The sequence below is a fragment of the Poecilia reticulata genome, chromosome 13 (assembly GCF_904066995.2).
Source record: "Poecilia reticulata chromosome 13, P_reticulata-male-v2, whole genome shotgun sequence".
NCBI classification, from domain to species: Eukaryota; Metazoa; Chordata; class Actinopteri; order Cyprinodontiformes; family Poeciliidae; genus Poecilia; species Poecilia reticulata.
This window is the reverse complement of record NC_088842.1, coordinates 4,099,049-4,122,033: the sequence shown is the minus strand read 5'-3', so window position 1 is coordinate 4,122,033 and position 22,985 is coordinate 4,099,049. Positions and strand designations below refer to the sequence as shown.

At 41.8% G+C, this 22,985-nt stretch overlaps 1 protein-coding gene across 2 annotated transcripts in view; it reads right to left on the bottom strand.

Moving 5' to 3' along the window:
* Positions 1-686: 686 nt before the first annotated feature.
* LOC103474117 (protein sel-1 homolog 3) overlaps positions 687-22,985 on the bottom strand; it is a 36,326-nt gene continuing 14,027 nt past the window's right edge. The window contains exons 12-23 of one of the 2 annotated variants that reach the window (XM_081614975.1): positions 18,957-19,103; positions 17,837-17,977; positions 17,684-17,746; positions 17,387-17,560; positions 17,170-17,297; positions 16,974-17,057; positions 16,808-16,898; positions 16,647-16,734; positions 16,461-16,570; positions 16,239-16,360; positions 16,061-16,166; positions 687-15,883 (exon numbers count right to left, since the gene is read on the bottom strand). In XM_081614975.1, coding sequence (XP_081471101.1) covers positions 15,791-15,883; positions 16,061-16,166; positions 16,239-16,360; positions 16,461-16,570; positions 16,647-16,734; positions 16,808-16,898; positions 16,974-17,057; positions 17,170-17,297; positions 17,387-17,560; positions 17,684-17,746; positions 17,837-17,977; positions 18,957-19,103 — 1,347 coding nt within the window. In that variant the 3' untranslated portion in view covers positions 687-15,790. The remainder of the gene's footprint in view (positions 15,884-16,060; positions 16,167-16,238; positions 16,361-16,460; positions 16,571-16,646; positions 16,735-16,807; positions 16,899-16,973; positions 17,058-17,169; positions 17,298-17,386; positions 17,561-17,683; positions 17,747-17,836; positions 17,978-18,956; positions 19,104-22,985) is intronic. The other variant, XM_081614976.1, reaches the window with a different exon arrangement.

The window sequence follows — 22,985 nt, the reverse complement described above, 5'->3', positions numbered from 1 at the left end:
GTCAAATGAAATGTTTGAAAACCCAAGTTTTTCTTTAACATCACATATTTGCACTGTGGATAAATAACTGCTTATTTTCTGCTTCACCTTTAGCTTATATACAACTACATGAATGGGTTTTTATGTCAGGGGCCTTGTTACACATGCACGCTACACTTCACAGATTTTTCCTTGTAAACCAATTTAAAAACCATAGATTATGTACCGTCCGATCGAAAATTATGCGCCAACTTGGTTTGGTTTAAGATCTTAATAAAACGCTTGCAACGACAAAATATGTGTAAAAATTCAAGAGATATGAAGAAACATTTTTGGCAAGACACTGCATCTAAATCGAACGACAAACTGCAGAAGCAGCTAAATCTGAGCCGTTTCTGTCAATGCCCTTATCCTGCTTCTCCCAACTCTTTTTATAGTTTAAATGTAAAACATTAAACCTTAAAGAATCAACTTGGCTGTCAAAGTCTACTTTTCCACACTCAACTTATTACTGTCGTTGCTGCGAGGTTGCAGCGTTACTTACAGATTCAATATCCATTTATTCTTGGTAATAAAATAATAATAAAAAAAATCTATCTGAGATGGCTGGCTGCCTTCCACAGCTGCTGATAAGGCAGAGTTGTGTTTTGGCTCATTACGATGAGCAGGACTTAGTCTCGAGACGAGCCTGCGAAGAAATGACTCGCTTATCGTTCACGCTGATTGTTTAATCAGAGATTGTCACTTGGCAGATTTACCCATAAACAAATGAGTCAAGAGTTACATGGCAGTTTTATGCAATTGCACAAGAGCAACAAACAGCAAATTTTCCCGGTTTGGACAGTTTCACGACGCTCTAAACCAGAGCAATTAGGAATGAATGTAGTAAGATGAGCTCATTTTTCCCACATCGCACCAAATTTGCAAAGATTTCCACAAATCACTCAGGTAAAGTGGAAAGCAAGAGGGACAGTTTGCTTAGCAGAGACATTTTCCTTTAAAAACTTACAAACGCTTTCTTGTCCTTAAAAGAGCTAAAATAAGACTATGAGTTCAAAAGTCATAAAATTAAACAGACATATCAAATGAATTAAACATAGACAAACCATCACCCAAAAAGAATAATATGGAAAAATAACTGAGGTACATAAAACTTACTAAAGATGGCCACTAATTACAAAAGCAATAATGATCATAAAAATTACAATCCTTCAACAATATAAAAGCAATGCTGTGAAGAAAAAGAAGTCATAAACACATAAAAATTAATTACAAATGTTTTTTTTGATACAGAATTAAATAATCTTAGAGTTCGTGTCTTTTCTTTGATATTCCTCAAAAACAAAATATGAGTTCTTCGTCAGAAAATGATCCAAAAATACGCGCAAAAAATTAACGAAAGTTCTTTTAAAAGTTCGCAAGAAAAGACGAAAATACGCAAAAGAGAGAAGATATGTTAATGGTGATCCTCTTGTAGCTTGATCCTTCGTGTATCCGTTTTCCTCGTTGGGTATAAACCTCAGGTTCCCACCTGAGTGTCCATTGCTCACTGAAAATTGGATTTATTATGCCAATATAACAGTGAGTTTCAAGGAGAGGGTGCAATCTCCTTTTCTCAATGCAAGGACACCGGAACAGGGTTATTGTGCCTGTCCGGGCCTTTTAAGCCTTGAATTCCAGGAAATTGAAGTGGTCATGGCAGGAATTCCTGCTACACTCCTGCCTTGAACTTGCAGATTCTCCTCCGTTTTGGGATGTGGCTGCAGACGCTCCTTGACCCCAGGTTGAGACTGTAGATCCTCCTGTATGTCTTAGAGCGTGCGTTGTGGCTCCTCAGCTGCTGTACACCGACTCCAATGAAAACAAGTGTCTCCATTCCCTTGCAGACGGAAGGGAATGGAGAGGATGCATGAGACGTCCTCTCCACGACTTGGTATGGTCCGGTGAAGTGAGGTTCAGACCACTTTCTTTTGATGACCTTTAGCCGCACCCAGTTGATTCCTGGAACCGGTCTTGAGCCTGGACCTTCCTGTGACGTCTGGTAGTTTGCAAATTCTGCTGCCAGAACCTGTGACTCATTAAAAACATCATTATGAGATAAATGTGCAGGTTCACCTGTCCATCCTGGAATCAGATTGCAGGTCCTGTAAACATCCTTCCCGTCTGGAGCTCATATGGAGAGAACCCTGTTGATTTGTTATTAATGGACATTCAAACAAACATCAAACAATAGGCAATGCATTTACCCAATTTAAATTTAGACTGTGCACAGTTTGTAGCCAATTTTGTTTTGCTTGGTCTCTCAACTTTGCCTTGTGATTGGGGATGATGTACTGTACCGAATGAATGTTTCAATCCAAACATCTGCTCCACTTTCTGCAGATCTTGATTCCTAAAATGAGTGCCGTTTTTCTCACCTGATCTTCTTTCGAAATCCATAATGTGGAACGTAATGATTGATCAAGCAGCATATAAAAGCTTTGCTGTCCTCCTTTGCATTGGCAAAGGAGGACAGGCTGGCTGGAGGCTTACTCAGGCCTCCAGCCAGCCTGAGTATGCACCCACAGACTTTAATACCCACCTGTGTCCTCTGATGTGTGTTAGCATATCTGTTCTTTAACCATGTCTTTCAGAAAAAGATGCCACCAATGCTCCAGGTTTTTATCACCTGTGAAATCCTTTCATGCCCAAGTCCATGTATTTCTTGAAGAACCTGGAGTCTCATATTAGGAGAAACAATCACCTTACCATTCAGTCCTTGTCAGAGTCGGTCATTAGCTGGCTCCTTATTGCTTGACACACAGCTCTAGTGATGACACCCCCTTTTGGTGTTAAAAGATCTTCTACAGATGGTTCTATTCCACCTGCTTCAGTTTCAGTACTTACCATTTAAAGGGATGACAAGTTTCCAGCAGCCTTCTTAGCTGCGTTGTCTGTGGCAGTGCCTTCTACTGTCACTCTGGTCCTGCTTTCCTCACACCCCCTGTTTTTAATCACAGTAACCAATTAAAACAGGAGAAATGCTTCTGCCAATTTTCTTTTAAATTTTTTAGTACTGCATATGCTGAAGCTTTTGTTTCATAATTGCAGCAGGAACCATCTGTGTACAGACTTCTCACATCTTTTCATATCAGTAGTCAGATGTGCTCTCCCCCAGTTTCTGAGACAGAACTGCGTGCACTGTCAGTTCTGCCACAGAAACATCCAAACTAAATTGCAAATCGCAACGAGGTCGAGACAATCATGCAGCAGCTAAAGCATTATCAATCTAATTTAGGAGCATAATTCCTACTATTCCTATTCATACAAAGAAAGTGCAATATGTGCATCTAACAAAATGTTATCCCTGTCTCTACTGAATCAAGGCCAGATGTCTAATAAGCAACACTTCGCTAGCTGCTGTCGTTCCTTCCTCTGCAGCAGACTTGCGTAAACCACCAAATGTTAAGACCCAGTTGTAAATCAAAAGTGACAGGTGTGATGTCAGCGTGCTCCAAGTCAGTGGAACGTGTGGCCCACGGTCTCTCAGCAAGAGTGTGAGACGGGCAGTTAGTAGACTGCCCTGATATAGTCTTAATATAGTCTAAAACTACAGTGTCCACGGCTGAACACTGTATTTTATATGTTCCATGGACAGGGAGAAGAAAAAGTGAGGAGCAGCAGTATACAGTCAGTCGAAAATCTACAAGGAGTATGAAATTACACCTCCGAATATACTAGCCTGTGGGCCAGGGTGCAGAGCCAAAAAATCATTTGGCACTGCCACTTCTAGCACACTACACCAAGCTAAGCGATCCTGAGTCAGACACATGCAGCAGCAACACCCACTGGAGCCACATAAACGTAAAAGATGTTCCAGTCACTACCTACTACAGTTACAGCTAACTACTCCTGGAACCATTCAGTCTAATAAAATCATTATAACAGGGTGGCATGGGAAAAGGTAAAAAATCAACCTAGAGGACACAAGTGTTCGGATCTAGGGTTTCTAAAGCGAGAAGCAGGATAAAATCTTAGTGTGTTCAGTTATGTCCAGCTCTCAGCCAGGTGCTCCACTGATAACTTCAGCAGAAAATTTCCATGTGAAAACCATGCACAATCGTGTGCAAAAATGTGGCGACAGGCAGAGTCCAGAGCACTGCAGAGAAAAGAACCACTGATATTATTCAGTCAGAGAGGTTAGTTTTCATTGTGGAGTAGGCAACTCCTGCATCCACCAAAAATGGAAACAATTGTGCATCAACTTTCACGTTGATCAGGAGATCTGGCAGTGATCCCTGATCAAAAGGTGTTGCGTGTATGCCAATATCATCCAGCCTGTTCATACTGTCCACCACACCACGGGACCAACGCAGGATCTGGGGCTTCTCATGGCAGTTGTATGTGAGACTGACCGTCTCCAGCAGGGATCTGGGGCTTGTGTGGGCATTGTCCAACCCAGTGGCCCTGTTCGCCACAATAAAACACATGTCCCTGCCGTTCACGCCTCGTCGACCCCTTCCCCTCACACCTGAGAAACCGGGTGCGTTTTTCCTTTTGCCACTCCAGCTTGGAGCTATATTCTGCCAAAATGGAGCTGCATACATGCGGGGGCCAGAATGTGCTGCTGGAACTGGAGCCTGAGCCAGAACAGGTGGAAAAGTTGCTGCAATCATATCAACCCCCACCCGCACTTGTTTCTCATGTTCCTGTACTTTGTATCTAGATACAAAGTACAGGAACATGAGAAACAAGTGTACAGGAACATGAGAAACAAGAGGCTAGCCTCCTTTATCTGGAGCTTAAGCAATTGTCTTTAACCGCTCCTGCTCATTCACTTCAATCCTCTGCATCCTGAAACAAATGATGTAACAGATTTTGCTCCCGATTTTGGGTCATCTTTTCAGCTACAGAAGAAGGGACACCAGCTAAGATGGCCTGGCGAAATTGTGCCCTCAAATCTGAATGATAAGCCAAATGTAGTCCTGTGTGTCTCATCCAGATCTCAATGGCCCTGTCCAAATGGAGTCTGGGACTATCTATATGGTCCCAAAAAAACTGTTGAATAAACAAAGGAACCGGGAGGGGAAAAAGATCCCTCATAGCAGCACCGAGAGCAGTCAGGTGATTTAACAGTGGTGTGTGATCGGGCAAAATATCAGTGCCAGCAGTCGTTTCAACCTCATGACATTTTATAGTCGTTGTTGAACGTCCCAAAAGTGTCCTAAAATCCCCCAAAGCTAATGTGTTAGTTAAGGAATCTAATTCATCCAACCAAGGAAGAGCCCCTCCGCTAAAGAAGGGAGCCTCCGAATTAAAGTCTGGACATCACCAAAGGAAAGCTGTTTATATTCTTATCCCTGCTCTGCAGGCAACAAAAGCATAGCAAGGTTAGAAGGACCAAGGACCACCAGAACCACCAAGTGAAGCATTCAGAGAACCTGATAAAATAGACAAACGCGTTTTCACATTTTCCAAACCACCCTGCAGTATGAGAAAGGGTTCCCCAGTAACGAGACGTCCCACAAAATTCTCATCCAAATGCAGTTGTATCTCCTCCTGTTCTCGTTGGGAGGAGGAGGAGGCGGATCTAGACGGGCTGTGCGTAATTCGAGCCACACATGCTGCAGGGAGGGAAGGAGACATTAACATCACCCCTCCGGCCAGTCTTGCAGCGTTAATGTCGACACTAGATACAGAATAGAGTTGTGCACAAGACTGATCATCAAAAGTATATGGAGGAGGAAGCGAGACATCAGGCAAATTAGTTACATGTCCAGTCTGCCGAGTACATACCTCCGTTTCATCCATAAGCTTATCGCCAAGTAAGACCAAAATTCCTGCAGCTGAGCCGTTTATGGAGATGTACTGTGCCCTGCCATGAAACCAAACATTGAGCCCATCTGTGCCTGATCTGCTCTGTCTTCCCCAGTGTTTTCAAAGCGGCACCCTTAGTGAACAAACCAGCTTTATGAATGTCTGCCCGGGCTGCAGTCTCATCAGCGACTGCCCGTTTCAAAGCGTGATTTAAAGGCCCAAAGGCATTTCGGTGTTTAAAACTTTATGCTGTTGTAGTACTGCATTTTCCAACATAAGTTTCAAATTATCTGCCGTCACTTTAACTGTGTCCCACCCCAGCTGTTGAATCAGAATACTAAGTAAATCTGTGATCTGTTCATTCAAAGATTTCCAGGGGCCTGGACAACAACCCACAATCATGTCATTTTGCAAATCAATATCCATATTGACGTTACACTAGATCCGCAGCACAAAATGCAAATTCAAATCAATAGAAACAGCGGCTTCCAAACGCAGCGTCTCATTCATACAAATCCGCTCACAGACAGCAGCCACATACACACAGAGCTCAACCGACACAGACAGCACCCGGGCCCAAAAATCACAACAGATGCAGAGAAAACAAACAGCCAAAGGCCACACAAAAAACGGAAGGAGAGGAAAAATTTTGAGGCGCCGGCTCACAAAAATGTGTACTGCAATATAAGAAATTCCCAACAACTTCTAAATTTTCAGAGTCGGGTCATAAACTCAAGGCAATTAGCCAATTTTGATTCCGTCGTCTGACTAACGAGACCATTTTAGACGTCGCAGAGCGAAGGTAATACCAAATAAAAAAAATTACGTAGAGTCTTTGAAATCGCATAAACTACAAGTCTTGATCCAATTAACCCGTTGTATTATAAGTCCAGCGGAAACGAGTTTTAAATTTCCTGGCTCATACAAGCCAATGCTACCTAAAATGCACAATATAAATCCAATTAAAATTCGTTATTTTGAGGCACAGTAAAATTCCTCTAGGTCACGAATCAAAAACGTAGCTTATGACAGAGACTGCGCCCATCTCTGCTTGAACCCGACACTGGTTCCCTGTAGTGTGTATTTATTAAAAAATAGCTAACTATGTACTCTTTTCGGGAGGAATTTCAGTACACCGGCAGCAGCCTCCATTTTTCTGTGACGCCACACAGCAAAATCAATTCGCCAGAGCCAAACGAAACGGCGCTGTAGACAATCGAAAAGTAATAAAATATCGTCTCACCAAACCGCAGCGTCGGGCCGAAACGAATCAATCTGGGCCCCACAGCCGCCCGCCGAGATTTCGGAACCGGCACGAGCCCTCAAATGTTAAAGGAAGAGTTTCTCTGAATTGGTTAAATTTGGAAAAAAAATCTGGCTCTCTCTTCCTGTTGAAATCCCGGGGTCCTCTTGGCGACCGCGTGTGGGCACAAGAAGCACAACAATGCGTGAAGACGTCACAGAATTGCAGAATTTAATCCAATAGGAGACAAAGTATGAAATTACAACAGAAAACTTCCAAAACAACAGACATACATTCATTACCTGAGACAAAGAAGATAGAAAAAAGCAAAGACGCGTCTTTGGAGAATGCTGAATGCAGAAGGAAATAAACCAGCAATCTGAATTGGTACTCCTGCGCACAAACTTTTATACTTGTGGGCGTATTTTCCTCTTTAATATATTCAAATAAGGCGTACCTCTGCTTGACCAACTGGAAGCTATCTTGGACACTGAGAAACTTAGAATTTACTGCCAAGATCAAAAGCCATTTGCCCTTTCGTGTTAAACAAAAGGAAGGAGTTTGTCCGGGCCTCCTGCGGTTCTAAAACTATCTGGGCAAAGAGAAACAGAGGAAACAATTTCACAGAAAGCTGTGAAATTCTGACATATCTCCCACTCTCTCAGGAACAAACCTTTAATTCTGTATTTAATTCAAGGAAAAGTTTATCTCCAGGAACCCAGTTTTCTTCTTCTGCAGTCAGCAACCTCAAAGAGTCCTGCTATAAAACCAAAAAGCAACACATACAATCAACAGAATAGAATGGAGTAAAATTCCCTTTTTTTTAACCTACTATAATATTCAATCCTAAATATAAGTTAACACAATCATTTTCCAAATTCCCATTCACCATCAATTTTCTAATACTAAACAAAACATTTTCATATCACACAATTTCCATTTGATAATACAGATAATACAATTTTCAAATACATTCATCATTGACTAAATTAGTATTTCTAAAACTAGATACTACAGAGCATACTATTAATAACTAAGAAAAATATCTTACAAATTAAATGTTAGTGGTTTAAAACATTTTATGTTATATTCAGTTTTTTTGCACCATCTCAGATGCAGTGGTGGAGAAAGTACTCAAAAAATGTACTTAAGTAAAAGTACAAATACACAGTCAAAAATGTACTCAAGTAAAAGTCAAAGTACCACATTAACATTTTACTTAAGTAAAAGTAAAAAAGTACTGGCTTTTAAAAATACTTAAATATTAAAAGTAAAAGTACTTGTTGAATGCATTACCTAATCGCTAATATCATTAAGTGTACCGATCGTATTTAATTTTAATACATCAGAAATGTGCCATTTTAATGAACAATGCCACAGATAAAGCATATTTTATTGTGTTTACTCTCTGTAACATAGTTTAGACTTAGATATGTGATTCTATGGATCATTATTTCAGGGATGGAAACATCTTGTCTCCTGTCCTAACATAGCATGAACTTCATTAGTGACATTTATTTAGAAAGAAATCCAACTGAAAGGGGATGGAAAGAAGGTGAGGAGAGGCAACCAAGGAGCCATGTAGCAGAGTTGTAGTCAAGACCACCGAACCCGAGACCAAGACCAGCGCCCCGCGCTAAATTACACAATAAAATTAAGTTTACCTATCAAAATTGGTTCTCAGATTGATCTGAAAAATCCACATTCCCATAAAAACACCTAGATATTAAATACTTAGAGCTGAAATATATTTAACCAGTATCAATTAAAACTAACTTCATTCTGTTTTGCTTTCATCGCTGTGCTACAATCCGCAGAGGTCTCCTGCCATCCCTAGAAAAATAACGCCCTGGGCGGTTGCCCATATTGCACATGTCAGAAACCACAACTGAAACATTGCAATTAACGGTAAATATCGTTCAACTATGAACACTGTCCAATGGCGCAACAAGTAACTAAGCAGAATGAGCACCGTGACTGTTCTCACCCTCCCTCCCACTGCGATGTTTGCCACCATGACAGGAGACGAAATCAATCAATGAGCAATGAGCATGCTCTGTGTTCATACGTTCAACTTTTACTCATTCAGCGATTAAATAAATTTGTTTGTGTGTGTGTATATATATATATATATATATATATATATAGTACATATATCTACTGCAGTAGATATATATATATCTATAAATATAGATATATATATATATCTACTGCAGTGTACACAAGAACAAAGAACGGCTCTAAGTGAAGCTTCAGTCCATAGGACTTAGTAAAGATCCGTCCAGAAGAATCGGATCGTTCCTGAATGTCATATATGTCATATATTGCAGACTTGAAAAACTGGACAGCACCAGGACCTGACATGATCCATGCCTACTGGCTTAAGAAACTCACTGCCCTCCATGAGCGACTGGCAGCTCAACTGAACCAGCTGCTACAAAATGGGACTCACCCTGAATGGTTAACTGAAGGGCGCACAATCCTGATACAGAAGGAACCCTCAAAGGGTTCAGTCCCATCCAACTATCGGCCAATAACCTGTCTCTCTACAACATGGAAGCTCATGTCAGGCATCATAGCGGCTAAGATAAGTGGGCACATGGATAAATACATGAGCAAGGCACAGAAGGGCATAGGCATAAATAGCAGAGGAGCCAAACACCAACTCCTTGTAGACCACACAGTCGCCCGAGACTGCAAAACCCGACACACCAACCTGTGTACCGCTTGGATTGAGTACAAGAAAGTCTATGACTCAATGCTACACACTCAGATCATTGAATGCTTAGAGATGTACAACATCAATAGGACTCTAAGAGCCTTCATTGCAAACTCGATGGGGCTGTGGAAAACCACCCTTGAAGCCAACTGCAAACCACTTGCACAAGTGTCCATCAAATGTGGCATATACCAAGGAGATGCTCTGTCCCCACTGCTGTTCTGCATAGGCCTGAACCCTCTCAGCCAAATCACCAACAAGACTGGCTACAGATACCGACTCAAGAATGGGGCCACGATCAGTCACCTCCTCTACATGGATGACATCAAGCTGTACGCCAAGAGCGAGCGAGACACCGACTCACTGATCCACACCACCAGGATCTACAGCACTGACATTGGGATGTCATTCGGACTAGAGAAGTGTGGTCGGATGGTTACAAAGAGAGGAAAGGTCGCCCACACAGAAGGGGTCTCAGTCCCAGAAGGAACAATAGCAGACATAGAGCACAGCTACAAGTACCTGGGAATACCACAAGCAAATGGCAACCTCGATGAGGTCACAAGGAAAGGAGCCACAGCACAAATACCTCCAACGAATAAGGCAAGTCCTGAGAAGCCAGCTCAATGGCAAGAACAAGATCCGTGCAATAAACAGCTATGCCTTACCAGTAATCAGATACCCTGCCGGAATAATTAGCTGGCCAATGGAAGAGATGAAGGCCACGGATGTTAAGACTAGGAAGCTACTAACCATGCATGGAGGATTCCACCCCAAATCCAGCACCCTGAGACTGTACACGAGCCGTAAGGAAGGAGGCAGAGGACTAGTGAGTGTGAGAGCCACTGTCCAGGATGAAACATCCAAGATCCATTAATACATCAAGGACAAAGCCTTAATGGACGATGTGCTGAGCGAATGTCTCAGGCAATGGGGAGCAGAAGACAAGGTGCTGGAAGTACCATCATGGGAGGACAAGCCCCTACATGGGATGTACCACCGACAAATAACTGAAGTGGCTGATGTCAGGAAAACCTACCGATGGCTGGAGAAAGCTGGACTCAAGGACAGCACAGAGGCTCTCATCCTGGCCGCCCAGGAACAGGCCCTAAACACCAGAGCAATAGAGGCTCAGATCTACCACACCAGACAAGACCCAAGGTGTAGGTTGTGCAAGGAGGCCCCTGAGACAGTCCAGCACATAATAGCAGGGTGTAAGATGCTGGCAGGGAAAGCGTACATGGAACGACATAACCAAGTGGCGGGCATAGTGTACAGGAACATCTGTGCAGAATATTGACTGGAAGCTCCGAGATCAAAGTGGGGAACACCCCCAAAAGTGGTGGAGAATGACCGAGCTAAGATCCTGTGGGACTTCCAGATCCAGACAGACAAGATGGTAATGGCGAACCAACCGGACATTGTGGTGGTGGATAAAGACCAGAGGAAAGCCGTTGTGGTGGATGTAGCAATACCAAGTGACTACAACATCAGGAAAAAGGAGCATGAGAAATTGGAGAAATACCAGGGCCTCAGGGAGGAACTGGAAAAGACCTGGAAGGTGAAGACCACAGTGGTGCCTGTGGTCATCGGGGCCCTCGGGGCAGTCACCCCCAAACTGGAGCAGTGGCTCAAACAGATCCCAGGAACAACATCAGACATCTCAGTCCAGAAATGTGCAGTTCTAGGCACAGCCAAGATACTGTGCAGAACCCTCAAGCTCCCAGGCCTCTGGTAGAGGACCCGAGCTCAGAGGATGAAACAGACCACCCGTGGAGGGTGAGAATGGAATTTTATCTACTGCAGTGTACACAAGAACAAAGAACGGCTCTAAGTGAAGCTTCAGTCCTTAGGACTTAGTAAAGATCCGTCCAGAAGAATCGGATCGTTCCTGAATGTCATATCACTATATTGCAGACTTTGGTCACAGCGTTGTCCCACCTCAGTCAACACACATTAATTCAGCGCATGAGTGACAACTTTTTTTCATCGCAGATGCAACATGTGTCTCTGTGGACGTCCACAGCGCTTACCTTTCTTTAAGCTTTTCTTCCAAGTGACGCTAAAAGTTGGACGAAGTCGCCACCGTCTGTGAAAGCGAAGCGCTGCTGATTTTACATGTTGCCATATCTATGATTTATGCAGCGCTATTATATTACTGACGATCAGACAGACATCTCCCGCTCAGAGGAAACTACTGCGCATGTCTGGAGCTCCGCGTGCGAGTAAAGGTGGAGCCGATGGGTGACAGCAGACACGTAAGTCACGTTATTGCTCTGATTTTACGGCGCCACCATAAATCCCTGAACTTCACATTTTAACGGAAATAAAGAGCAACGCGACTTGGATGTAACGAGTAACGCAACAGTTTTGTAGAAATGTAGTGAAGTAGAAAGTACAGATACTTACTGTAAAATGTAGTGGAGTAAAAGTAGAAAGTATCCATTATTAAATCTACTTAAGTACAGATACACGAAAACTGTACTTAAGTACAGCAACTTCGTTACTTCCCACCACTGCTCAGATGTTAGTTTTGGAAGACTTCTGATCCTGCTTGAGTGAACTGACCAAACTTCTCTTTCCCAGAGTGATTCAAGTGATACTGCCTTCCTGCATATACTAATTTTATGGCTTCCTGTCCTCTCTAACTCCACAGGGGTCCCAGTGGAAGGTCTCCTGCAGATCTCTACTTTCCTTTTCCATTATTTCAATACTTACCCAGCAATAGTTTAGTTTGAAATCACTAACAGAAACCTGTTCAAAATTAGGAAATTTGTTCAAAAAAGATTAAACTGTATTAAACACTAAAAATAATCATTTTTCCACTACACCAGCCAACATAAAAAGGGAATTAAATGCCAACTAAAAAGGATGTTGTGTAGCACGAACATCGTTGCGATAACCCGAAGAACACCACCAATTCCTGGAGCGGCTTAAAGCGTGGCTAAAGTTTTAAAACATTCTCCCCCAAATCTGAACATTCTCTGACGCACCGTTCAGTTCATCATCTGAAAATGGAAACAGTGGAGAGCTGACGTGACTGCCCACCTCTGACTAACGCTGACAGGGGAACGTTAGTCAGAGAGTCAGCTGAAACTCTAATGGAAGGTGGAAGAATCTGTTGATCAAATAAAAGAGTTAGAAGTCACATTTCTTAATATTTAATATTCTCTCTCTTGGATAAATATAAGAACTGTTAACTTAATCTCAATATGATTGTCCTCTTCTGTCACCCCACACACTTAAACCTGAAGCCCATGGAGAGCCATTTCAGCCAAAACTAAATAAATGGGTGAAATAAATAAAAAAAATTACTAAAATAATCTGTTTATTTTCATTCATCCCTTTATACATTTAATCATTTTTCATTAATCTATTTTTCATTTAACCACTTTTCAATTTCCCTTTTTCATTAACCCAATTTTTCATTTATTTTTCAGATTATCAATTTCTCTTTTTCATTTATCCATTTTTTATTTATCCCTTTATCTATCTACCCATTTTTCAATTTCCCTTTTTTATTAATCCAATTTTTCATTTATTTTTCATATAATCAATTTCTCTATTTCCCTTTTTCATTTATTTTTCATTGATAATATGAAAAATAAATAAAAGAATAACTGGGTTAATGAAAAAGGGAAATTGAAAAGTGGTTAAATGAAAAAGATTGATGAAAAATGGTTAAATGTATAAAGGGATAAATTAAAATAGATAAATGAAAAAGATTATTTTACTCATTTTTTATTTCACCCATTTATTTATTAAATTTTGGCTGAAATGGCTCTCCATATGCCGTTGCATTCGCCACTCCTGAAAATTTGCTCCTGAAACTGTGTTGTGGATATTTTAGCTCTTTTCACTTGTTAGTGTTGCAGCTCCTGCCATGCTATAAATAAAGGCCGTCACAGGGAGGGATGGGAGTCAGCAGAGAGCGCAGACAGCAGAGGGCATGGTGGCCTTGCCTCACCAGGATGCAGGAATTAAATCTGCTCATTCTGACACTTTGATGCATATCTTGTGTACTGGATCACGAGTCAGCCGTTTCATTTTCTGTGTAGAAAGTCTTTTAAAGTCAGACCTTGTTGTATTTATTTATTTTTTACTTTTGTTTGAGTGCTTACATATTTTACAAAACTGTAAGCTTTCTGCAGGTCAACATTTAGGTGTGGACTTTGACGACCAACCGGGCCAGTCCATTGGCTGCATGTTTGGGGTGGCCGTTCTGCTGGAAGGTGGATATCCAGCCTCTAACAATTTTTCTTTCAGGATTACCTCGTATGTATCATGAAGCTGCCACCACCGAGTTTCAAAGTGGGGTGGTTTGTTCAAGCTGACATACAAGGTTCCTCTAACTACTGGGTTTTGTATGTTGATCTTATGTGACCAGGTTTACAGCATGTTACAGTGATAGAAGAAAAGGGGAATGCTTTTACAAAGCACTGCATTTAACACAGTGACAAAAAAAAAAAGAAATCCAAAAAATGTTTTTGCTGCATAGCTTTGTCCTCTGTTTGGAACAAAAGAATTGAGCCTTGTCAAACTATGAAGCTGTTAAATATATATGTTGGTGTAAAGAACCTCAATTCTTCAACATGGCTACTACACATCTTCATTTTGCTAGTATAAAGCCCTACACACTCACTAAATACTGAAACAAAGCTGAAAACTAATTATCCATCCTTGGTTTGAAAAATGTGCCCTTAAGAAGTCATGTCTGTTGTACTGTCTTCACAGAAACAGCAGCTGGTGTTCAATATGGGCAACGCTTCATTCTGCCACTTTAATTCGTCATTGTGACAGTTTACTAAGTGCAATCCTTCACCCCCTCCAACACCAAAGCTAGAGAAGAAAATCAACAATGCAACATGTTTATGCTCTTATTTAAATTCACATCTTGACACCTAAGAGAGATTATCTGCTTGGCACCGCTTCATTATCGAGCAAAGAAATAAAACTGACTTCCTGCAACTGCAATTAGTAAACAACGCCATGGAAACAACCTTGCATAACGCCTGGTGAGCAGCCACTACAGCATATCATTTGAGGTGTATTGTTTTGCTGCTGCAGAACATTGCATGATTTAATGTTTGTTGGCATTACAATGTCTCTGATGTTCCACAAATGTTAAAATCCATCATGTCACTAGTACATTTAGAAATAGTTATGAAACTAATATGAAACTAATATAGCCGTATTAGTTCATTTTAGGAACATTTAAAATTAAAATAAATTTAAATATTTATAAGGCCATATATTACTTCAGCATAAGGAGCTGAACGCACAGAAGTGCTACAAGATGCTTTTTATTTACATGTCATGCTGTCATGAAAATTCACTTACCCAGTCTAAATGCTCGGACTGTCTGAAATAACAGACAGCTGGAGCTGTCTGCAGATTATTTAATCTCATAGTGATTTTGTAGACCCTCATACACTGTGTTTAGAAGATGACCCCCAGATGGTCTGGCAATGACAAATATAATTCATATTCATGACAGGATTTGTAGTTTCACAAAATATGCTTTAGGCGTACTAATCTACAGGCAAAATAAATATGATTAAAATATCATGACAAGGGGCTGCACAGTGGCGCAGTTGGTAGAGCTGTTGCCTTGCAGGAAGAAGGTCCTGTCCAGGGGGACCCCGCCTCTCACCCGGAACGTTAGCTGGAGATAGGCACCAGCAACCCTCCCGAAGGGTGTGCAGAAAATGGATGGATGTATGTCATGACAAGAACAAAAACCCCTCAAGAGTTTGTTGAAGAAATTATGTTACAGTATAGGAAAGCAAAGCAAAATCCAATATCCAAATAACAGAAATTATTTAAAACACACTAAAATATTATTGCAATCGTACACGAGACTCTGTAGAGTCACAACGACTGAAGACAAAATATAATTGAGACCCTTTCAGTTTCTTTATAGTTTTTTTACATGACTTACTTCAATAAAATAAAATAATCTAAAAGACATCAAATTCATGTTGACCATGGGGTAATCTGCATTTAAACACAAAAGAATTCATTTGCTTTTTGTGCATTCTGTCAGATTTGGGTCAAGACACTTGGTCGTCCCTGCGTCTCCTCAACACACCGAGGACAATCACAAACAACGTTGGAGTCGCAACCACAGCAACAGCAATGGCGACCTGGAAAAATAGCATCAACATAATCAATACTACAGTGCAGTTACAGTTACCCAAAATATATTGTTCAAATGTACTTCTGTGTTTGACATTTTTATTATAACATTTTCATTTTAAAATGCAACATGGCAACTTGCTGTAAACGGATCAAGTTTCATGTCATTAGCAGATTGAACCAACCTTAACGACTGCAGCAACGTAGCGCTTTTCAAATGATCGCAAAAACACTTTGAACAGAGCGAGGCTGCAAGGTAAATACGGATCTGCATTGTCTGAGTCTCTGCATCTGAAAGGAGGAAAAATACACTTTTAAAATAACTTTAATGTGACAAATACATGTTTATTAGCTTTTGCTAACCTTTTGTACAATGTGCTGAGAAGCAAATTCTTGTCTGCCAGGTACAGCTCAGACAGGCCAAGCTCAATCAGTACGGGAAGCGGCAGCCTGTCCTCAGCAAGCAAGCCAAGGTTGTACCAACCCTTAAAAGAGATTAAAAGTACAACTTAAAACGGAAATATTCACAAGTTTAAAGAAAAAAAACACAAAATGAAAAAAAAAAAAAACAGTCAAAAACAAGACCTGTGGGTTGTTCCTTAAGGCCGCCAGTGAATACATGTGTGCAGCAGAGGAGAGGTCTTTCTCCTTGCTGTCTGACCCTTCATACAACAGGTCACCCATCCTTATAAAGGCTGGAGGAAGAACAAGAATGCAGGTCAGTTACAGGAAATGGTCTAGAAACGATTGAACATAAAGGTGGTGACGCACCATAAGAGTTTGGTTTCTGACTCTGGATTGTGAGATTGTAATATCGCCACATGCAATGTGTAGCATAAGCGGGATCCAGGAAACCAGCCTAGAACAGAAAAAAATTTCAATCATGACTCAATTTTAAAATCTACATTATACATATAAGAGATACAACTCACCGCATTTTGGTCACAAAGGTACGCCACATTGAACTGTGCAGGAGAATACCCCGATTCAGCTGCCATCATATAAAATACCAGAGATATGAACCTGTTTGATAAACAAAATGTTATTTTGGTTTAAATACATGTTTGACGTGTCGAGTTTGAAAAGAGGAGAACGTACGTGTCGCTCTTCAGGTAGGAGTCCAGCGCTTTGCGTAGGACACTGCCCAAGTAACCGTTCTGCTCAGCTATCCACTTCACCCAGCTACAAGTTGTTGGAGAACACCGTCAGCAAGTCAAACATGTGCAAACGTAAACAGTGGTGATGCACAGAGGCGTGCATGAAGTGTGATTAAAAAAAAGTGGAAGTAGCTAACGAAACGGCATCTGATGGACGTCTCTCGACGTATCCGGGAATCCCTGTGGCCCAGACGTCAGCTAGGAAAACCGCTGCGCGCAACTGTCCTCGTTCTGCAGACTTCAGGTAGTACTTGTAGGCCACATGCTGATGGACATATAAATTATTCCCCACTGAATGATCTGAAGCTTTTATATTAGAGTACAAGGAAAGTATCCCTTGGCATATTTGCGAACCTGGTCAAAAGGTTTTCCTGGATACAGGCCCTGTGAGTACAAGATACCGAGGTTCAACGGGGCGTCTGGAGAACCAAGGAGATCAGCCTTTTCCCACAACGCCACCGCCTGCTGGTAATCCTTCTCAAACTGCTCATAGTACCAGGCCAGGGCGTTGACTGCAGGAACAAAACCCTGATGGAAGCATTGTAAAATAAAACATGGTGAGTGTGAACATTGAATAGATTTATAGCTATTAACATGCTAATCACTACATTGCCATTAAAAATGGGTAATTAAAACATAATTATATAAAACCTGCTCCATTGCTTTCTTGAGGAATGTGACACCTTTTGGAATGTCCTTCTCAACTCCTTGACCCTACAAAGAAAAACAACCTGCTATAAGAAGATCACTATTCTTTAAAACAAAAAAGCCAGCATTTTTAATGTATACATATTTAAATCTTACCAGCAGTAGTACTATTGCATAGTCATACATTGACACTGGGTCCTCCAGCTGAACGGCTCCTCTTCTGTAATGCTTCACAGCCTCTTCAATGTTTGGAGACAATCCTTGCTGACCCCAGAAGAGCATCCGGGCGAGAGCTTGCTGCAGGACAACGGTTATTTTTTGTAAATGTTTGACTCCGTCTTCGAAGCTGTAGTTGATAACTTTTGCAAGAATATGTTTTTCATGTTTGTTAAAACTGTCACTATGTTCCGGAAGTACAATATAAGATAGATAATTTGAAAAAAAAAAATTTAAATAATAAAATCGAGCCCCTCTGATTCCTCCCAGTCATCCTGCTGCTAACTGTAGAAATACAGATGGCAGTACTTCTGCTTGAATTTATGATGAAATTGATAGAAAAAATAGTACATTTCAGCCAAAGGAATTTAGAGAAATGTTTAGATTAATCTCAGAAATTTTCTAGAAAAAAACGTGGACATTTTCAAAAACTTTCAAAAATGAAATATGTTAGCCTTTTGGACATTTTCTGAGTTTCAAAAGTTGGATAATTGGTAAGGTTTTTTAATCAAATTGTTGACTTTTGAAACTTGAACATTCTTTGTTTTTTCTAGGAAATTTCTGAGACTAATCTCAAAATTTCTCAGATTTTTCTATCAAATTTTCGACTTTTGAAATACCAAAATAAAAACATAAATATATATCTTCCCAGAAAGTTTTTGTAATTAATCTCTAAATTTCTGAGATTTTCTATCAAATTTGTGACTTTTGAAACTCATAAATTGTTTTCTAGAAGATTTTTGATATTTTTGGTGAAAATTTTCTCCCCTCAACTCCCACATTTTTTCTATCTACAATAGCCCTGATTTGCTGTCGTAACTTTTGGTTATTTCTGGAGCATGACAGAAATCTCACACATGCAGCTAGATGAATAAAAGATTCAGCAGCAGCAAGAAGAAAGTGGGGAATCGTGTGCAAATGATGGTGGTGGGCACAGTCCACCCCTGATCTCCATATCACTGAAAAGATCAAAGCCTCGCAGATTGCCTACATCCTCACAAAAATCTAAATGAACTCCCTCCGATGCCTAAAAGAACAGGGCCAGGTAAAAGCCATGTACCTCAGCGTCAGCTGCCCCTCTGCGGGCTTGAAGCTTCAGCCACTGAAAGATGTGATGGTCCTCACTGGTCTGACGGTTCAAAGCCTCTTCGTCGTTCAGATATACAGCCTCCACAAACGTCTCAAAAGGAAATGAAAAGCAGAAGACCTGTTAAGGTGAAACACTTTGATTTTCTTTTCAACAGTTTCTTCCACAAAACGCTGCAATATGGGCAATTCTAATTAATTAAACATGAAGAACTGTTCCAAACACCCTCTTTATCAAACAGCAATCTCTCCTATATTACAGAGCACAGTGCAGGAATCATATTGATGACATTAAACTGGATGCTGATCTCTCAGTGAAAGGAAATTTTTAGAAGCATATTCTGCCTCAGCTCACATGTCAGAACAATGAGACGCAGAACCCTGCAAGTGTTCACGCCACTTGGACTTCTCCATGTTTTCAGCCACAATAAAACAGCAAACTTTTTTTATAGTTTGATCTGCTCTTTTAATAATAAAAGTTTGATCTGCTCTTTTAAAAATACTTTACAAGTACAAATCTAAAAAGTTTTTTTAGGGGGGTCGTCCACTTGAGGTAGGACGACCCCCTGACCCGGAGAAGGCACTCTACCCTTTTCCGGCTCAAGACCATGGCCTCGGATTTGGAGGCACTGAGCCCCATCCCTGCCGCTTCACACTCGGCTGCGAACCGCTCCAGCGAGAGCTGCAGATCACGATCTGATGAAACCAACAGGACCACATCATCTGCAAAAAGCAGAGATGCAATCCTAAGGCCACCAAAACGGATCCCCTCAACACCTCGGCTGCGCCTAGAAATTCTGTCCATGAAAGTAATGAACAGAATCGGTGACAAAGGGCAGCCTTGGCATAGTCCATCTCTCACTGGAAACGAGCCCAACTTAGTGCGGGCAATGCGGACCAGACTCTGACACCGGTCATACAGGGACCTGACAGCGCGTATCAAAGGGCCCGGTACCCCATACTCCTGAAGAACCCCCCATAGGCACCCCCTGGGGACACGGTCGAACGCCTTCTCCAAGTCCACAAAACACATGTAGACTGGTTGGGCAAACTCCCATGCACCCTCCAGGACCCTGCTGAGGGTGTAGAGCTGGTCCAGTGTTCCACGACCAGGACGAAAACCACACTGCTCTTCCTGAATCCGAGGTTCGACTATCTGACGGACCCTCCTCTCCAGGACCCCTGAATAAACCTACCAGGGAAGCTTAAGAGTGTGACCCCTCTGTAAATGGAGCATACCGTCCGGTCCTCCTTTTTGAACAAGGGGACCACCACCCCAGTCTGCCAATTCAGGGGAACTGCCCACGATGTCCATGCAATATTGCAGAGTCGCATGAGCCAACACAACCCTACAACATGCAGAGCCTTAAGGAACTCCGGGCGGATCTCATCCACCCCCGGGGCCCTGCCACCGAGGAGCTTTTTGACCACCTTGGCGACCTCGTCCCCAGAGATTGGAGAGCCCAACCCAGAGTCCCCAGGCTCAGCTTCCTCAACAGAAGGCATGTTGGTGGGATTGAGGAGGTCTTCGAAGTATTCCGCCCACCGGCCCACAACATCCCGAGTTGAGGTCAGTAGCACACCATCCGCACTATAAACAGTGTTGGTGCTGCACTGACCCTCACTACACGTTTGGACCTGCCAGGTCTGACCGGCTTCCTCCCCCAGCACGGGAGCCAACTCACCACCAGGTAGTGGTCAGTGGACAGCTCCGCACCTCTCTTCACCCGAGTGTCCAAGACATAACTTAAGGTAGCGCCGTAAAATCCGAGCAATAAATGACTTCCGTGTCTATTGTCACCCATCGCCTCCCCCTTTACTCGCACACGGAGCTCCAAGAAATGTGCAATGGTTTTCTCTGACCGGGAGAAGATGTCTGTCTAATCGTCAGTAATATAATAGCGTTGCAAAAATCATAAGATATGACGACATGTAAATTCAGCAGCGCTTCGCTTTCACAGACGGTGGGGACTTTGTCCAACTTTTAGTGTCACTTGGAAGGAAAGCTTAAAGAAAGGTAAGCTCCGTGGACGCGATGCTAGCAAAGCTAGCTGTACAAAGACACATGTTGCATCTGCGATGAAAAAAAGTTGTCACTCATGTGCTGAATTATTGTGTGGAGGTGTTGACTGAGGTGTCGCATATATGGGACAACGCAGAGACCAAAGTGCAATATAGTAATATGATATTCAGGAACTGCTTATTCTTCGGATAGGACTGAAGCCTCACTGAGAGCCGTTCTTTGTTCCTGTTATGCTCTGCGTACACTGCAGTAGCCATTTTATTTCATAAAAAAAAATATATATATATATATATATATTTAATTGGCGAATAAATAAAACAAGAACGTAAGAACGCAGAGCATGCTCATTGCTCTTTGTTTTCGTCACCTGTCATGGTGGCAGACGTTGGCAGCAGGAGGGAGGATGAAAACAGTCACGGTGCTCCTTCTGCTTGGTTACTTTTTGCTTATTGCACCTTGGACAGTGTTCATAGTTGAGCGTTGTTTACCGTTAATTGCTATGTTTAACGGTGCCCACAGTTGTGGTTTCTGACATTGGCAATATAGGCAACCGCCCGGGGTGTGATTTTTTTTAGGGATGGCAGGAGACCTCTGCGGATTGTGGCACAGAGATGAAAGCAAAACAGAATGAAGAAGAGTTTGAATTGATACTAGTAAAATTTATTTCAGCTCTAACTGTCTAATATCTAGGTGTTTTTATGGGAATGTGGATCTTTCAGATCAATTTGAGAAGCAATTTTGATAGGTGCACTTAATTTTATTGTGTCAAGTAGCACGGGGTGCTGGTCTTGGTCTTGATTTGGTCTCGGGTTCGGTGGTCTAGACCAGTGGTCCCCAACCCCCGGTCCGTGGACCGGTACCGGTCCGTGGACCAATTGGTACCGGGTCGCGCAAGAAATAATTAAATATTTCCATTTTATGTATTATTTGAGTCTGGAGGATCTTTTATTTTGAAAAACCTTTAACCAGATTCTCTCGGTTACTTGCGCGCCAACACTGAGCCCACAAGCAGCAAAATGAGTAAGAAACAGATCAGATGTCTTTGGAAAGTTTCTTTGCAAAGGGGAAAAGGCCCAGAGAAGAGACAGGAGAATGGATTTATCCCGGACCGGTAGGTGAGTCTCACATAACAAACCCGCTCTGAGTAACATGCGGCGACCAGCTGCTAATGAGGCAATGAAGCTTCAACCTGCTTTGCCACTTAGAGACCAAGCAGGCTGTGCATATAAGCAACACTAAGGGTGTTATTCTCTCTCATAATTCCCAGATGTCTCGTTGCAGAGAAACAAGCTCAGGGCTCCCGTTAATCATTATCGTGAGTTAAAGTTTTCACGAAAGTAAAATGTTCGTTTTTGTGGCGCATCTGTATATTATTTTGAAGAGGTATGTAAATGTTACCATAGCAACGAGAGTCAGAGAGCGTTTGGGCAGTGGTCGAGAGGAGATGAGTAGAGCTTGTGAGTTTTAAGTCTGGTTTAGACGGCAAGATTTAAGAATTGTCGGTCGATTCTCCAAATCTCTGTGACCACAGAGCTGATAAAAGTACAACAGGTTCGATTGGTTCGTATCTCCAGCCACACGGCAGGAGCAACACGAACCAATTCCAGTCACAAACATCCTGATTCCAGAAGAAAATCCACAAAACTCCCAACATAGCATATGGGAATTTAGAATAACCAAACACAGATGACGATATAGAAGCAATAGTGATAGTTTGTGGAGTCATTTTAAGAGATAAAAGATGTAACAAAAAGAAAATAGGGTGGATAAAAGACGACGGGAGCCGCTGCTCTATTTGCTGCACTATGATTTGGAGGTGAATATGTTTTTCCATAGTTAACATTTTTAACTGAATAAACATAATAAACATATATAATAATGACCTTTACATATAATAATAAATATTTCCACATATCTCCGATATCCATCGGACTCACAGTTGAGCGATATGTCAGCTGTTTGGGATTCCCCTCTGTTCTT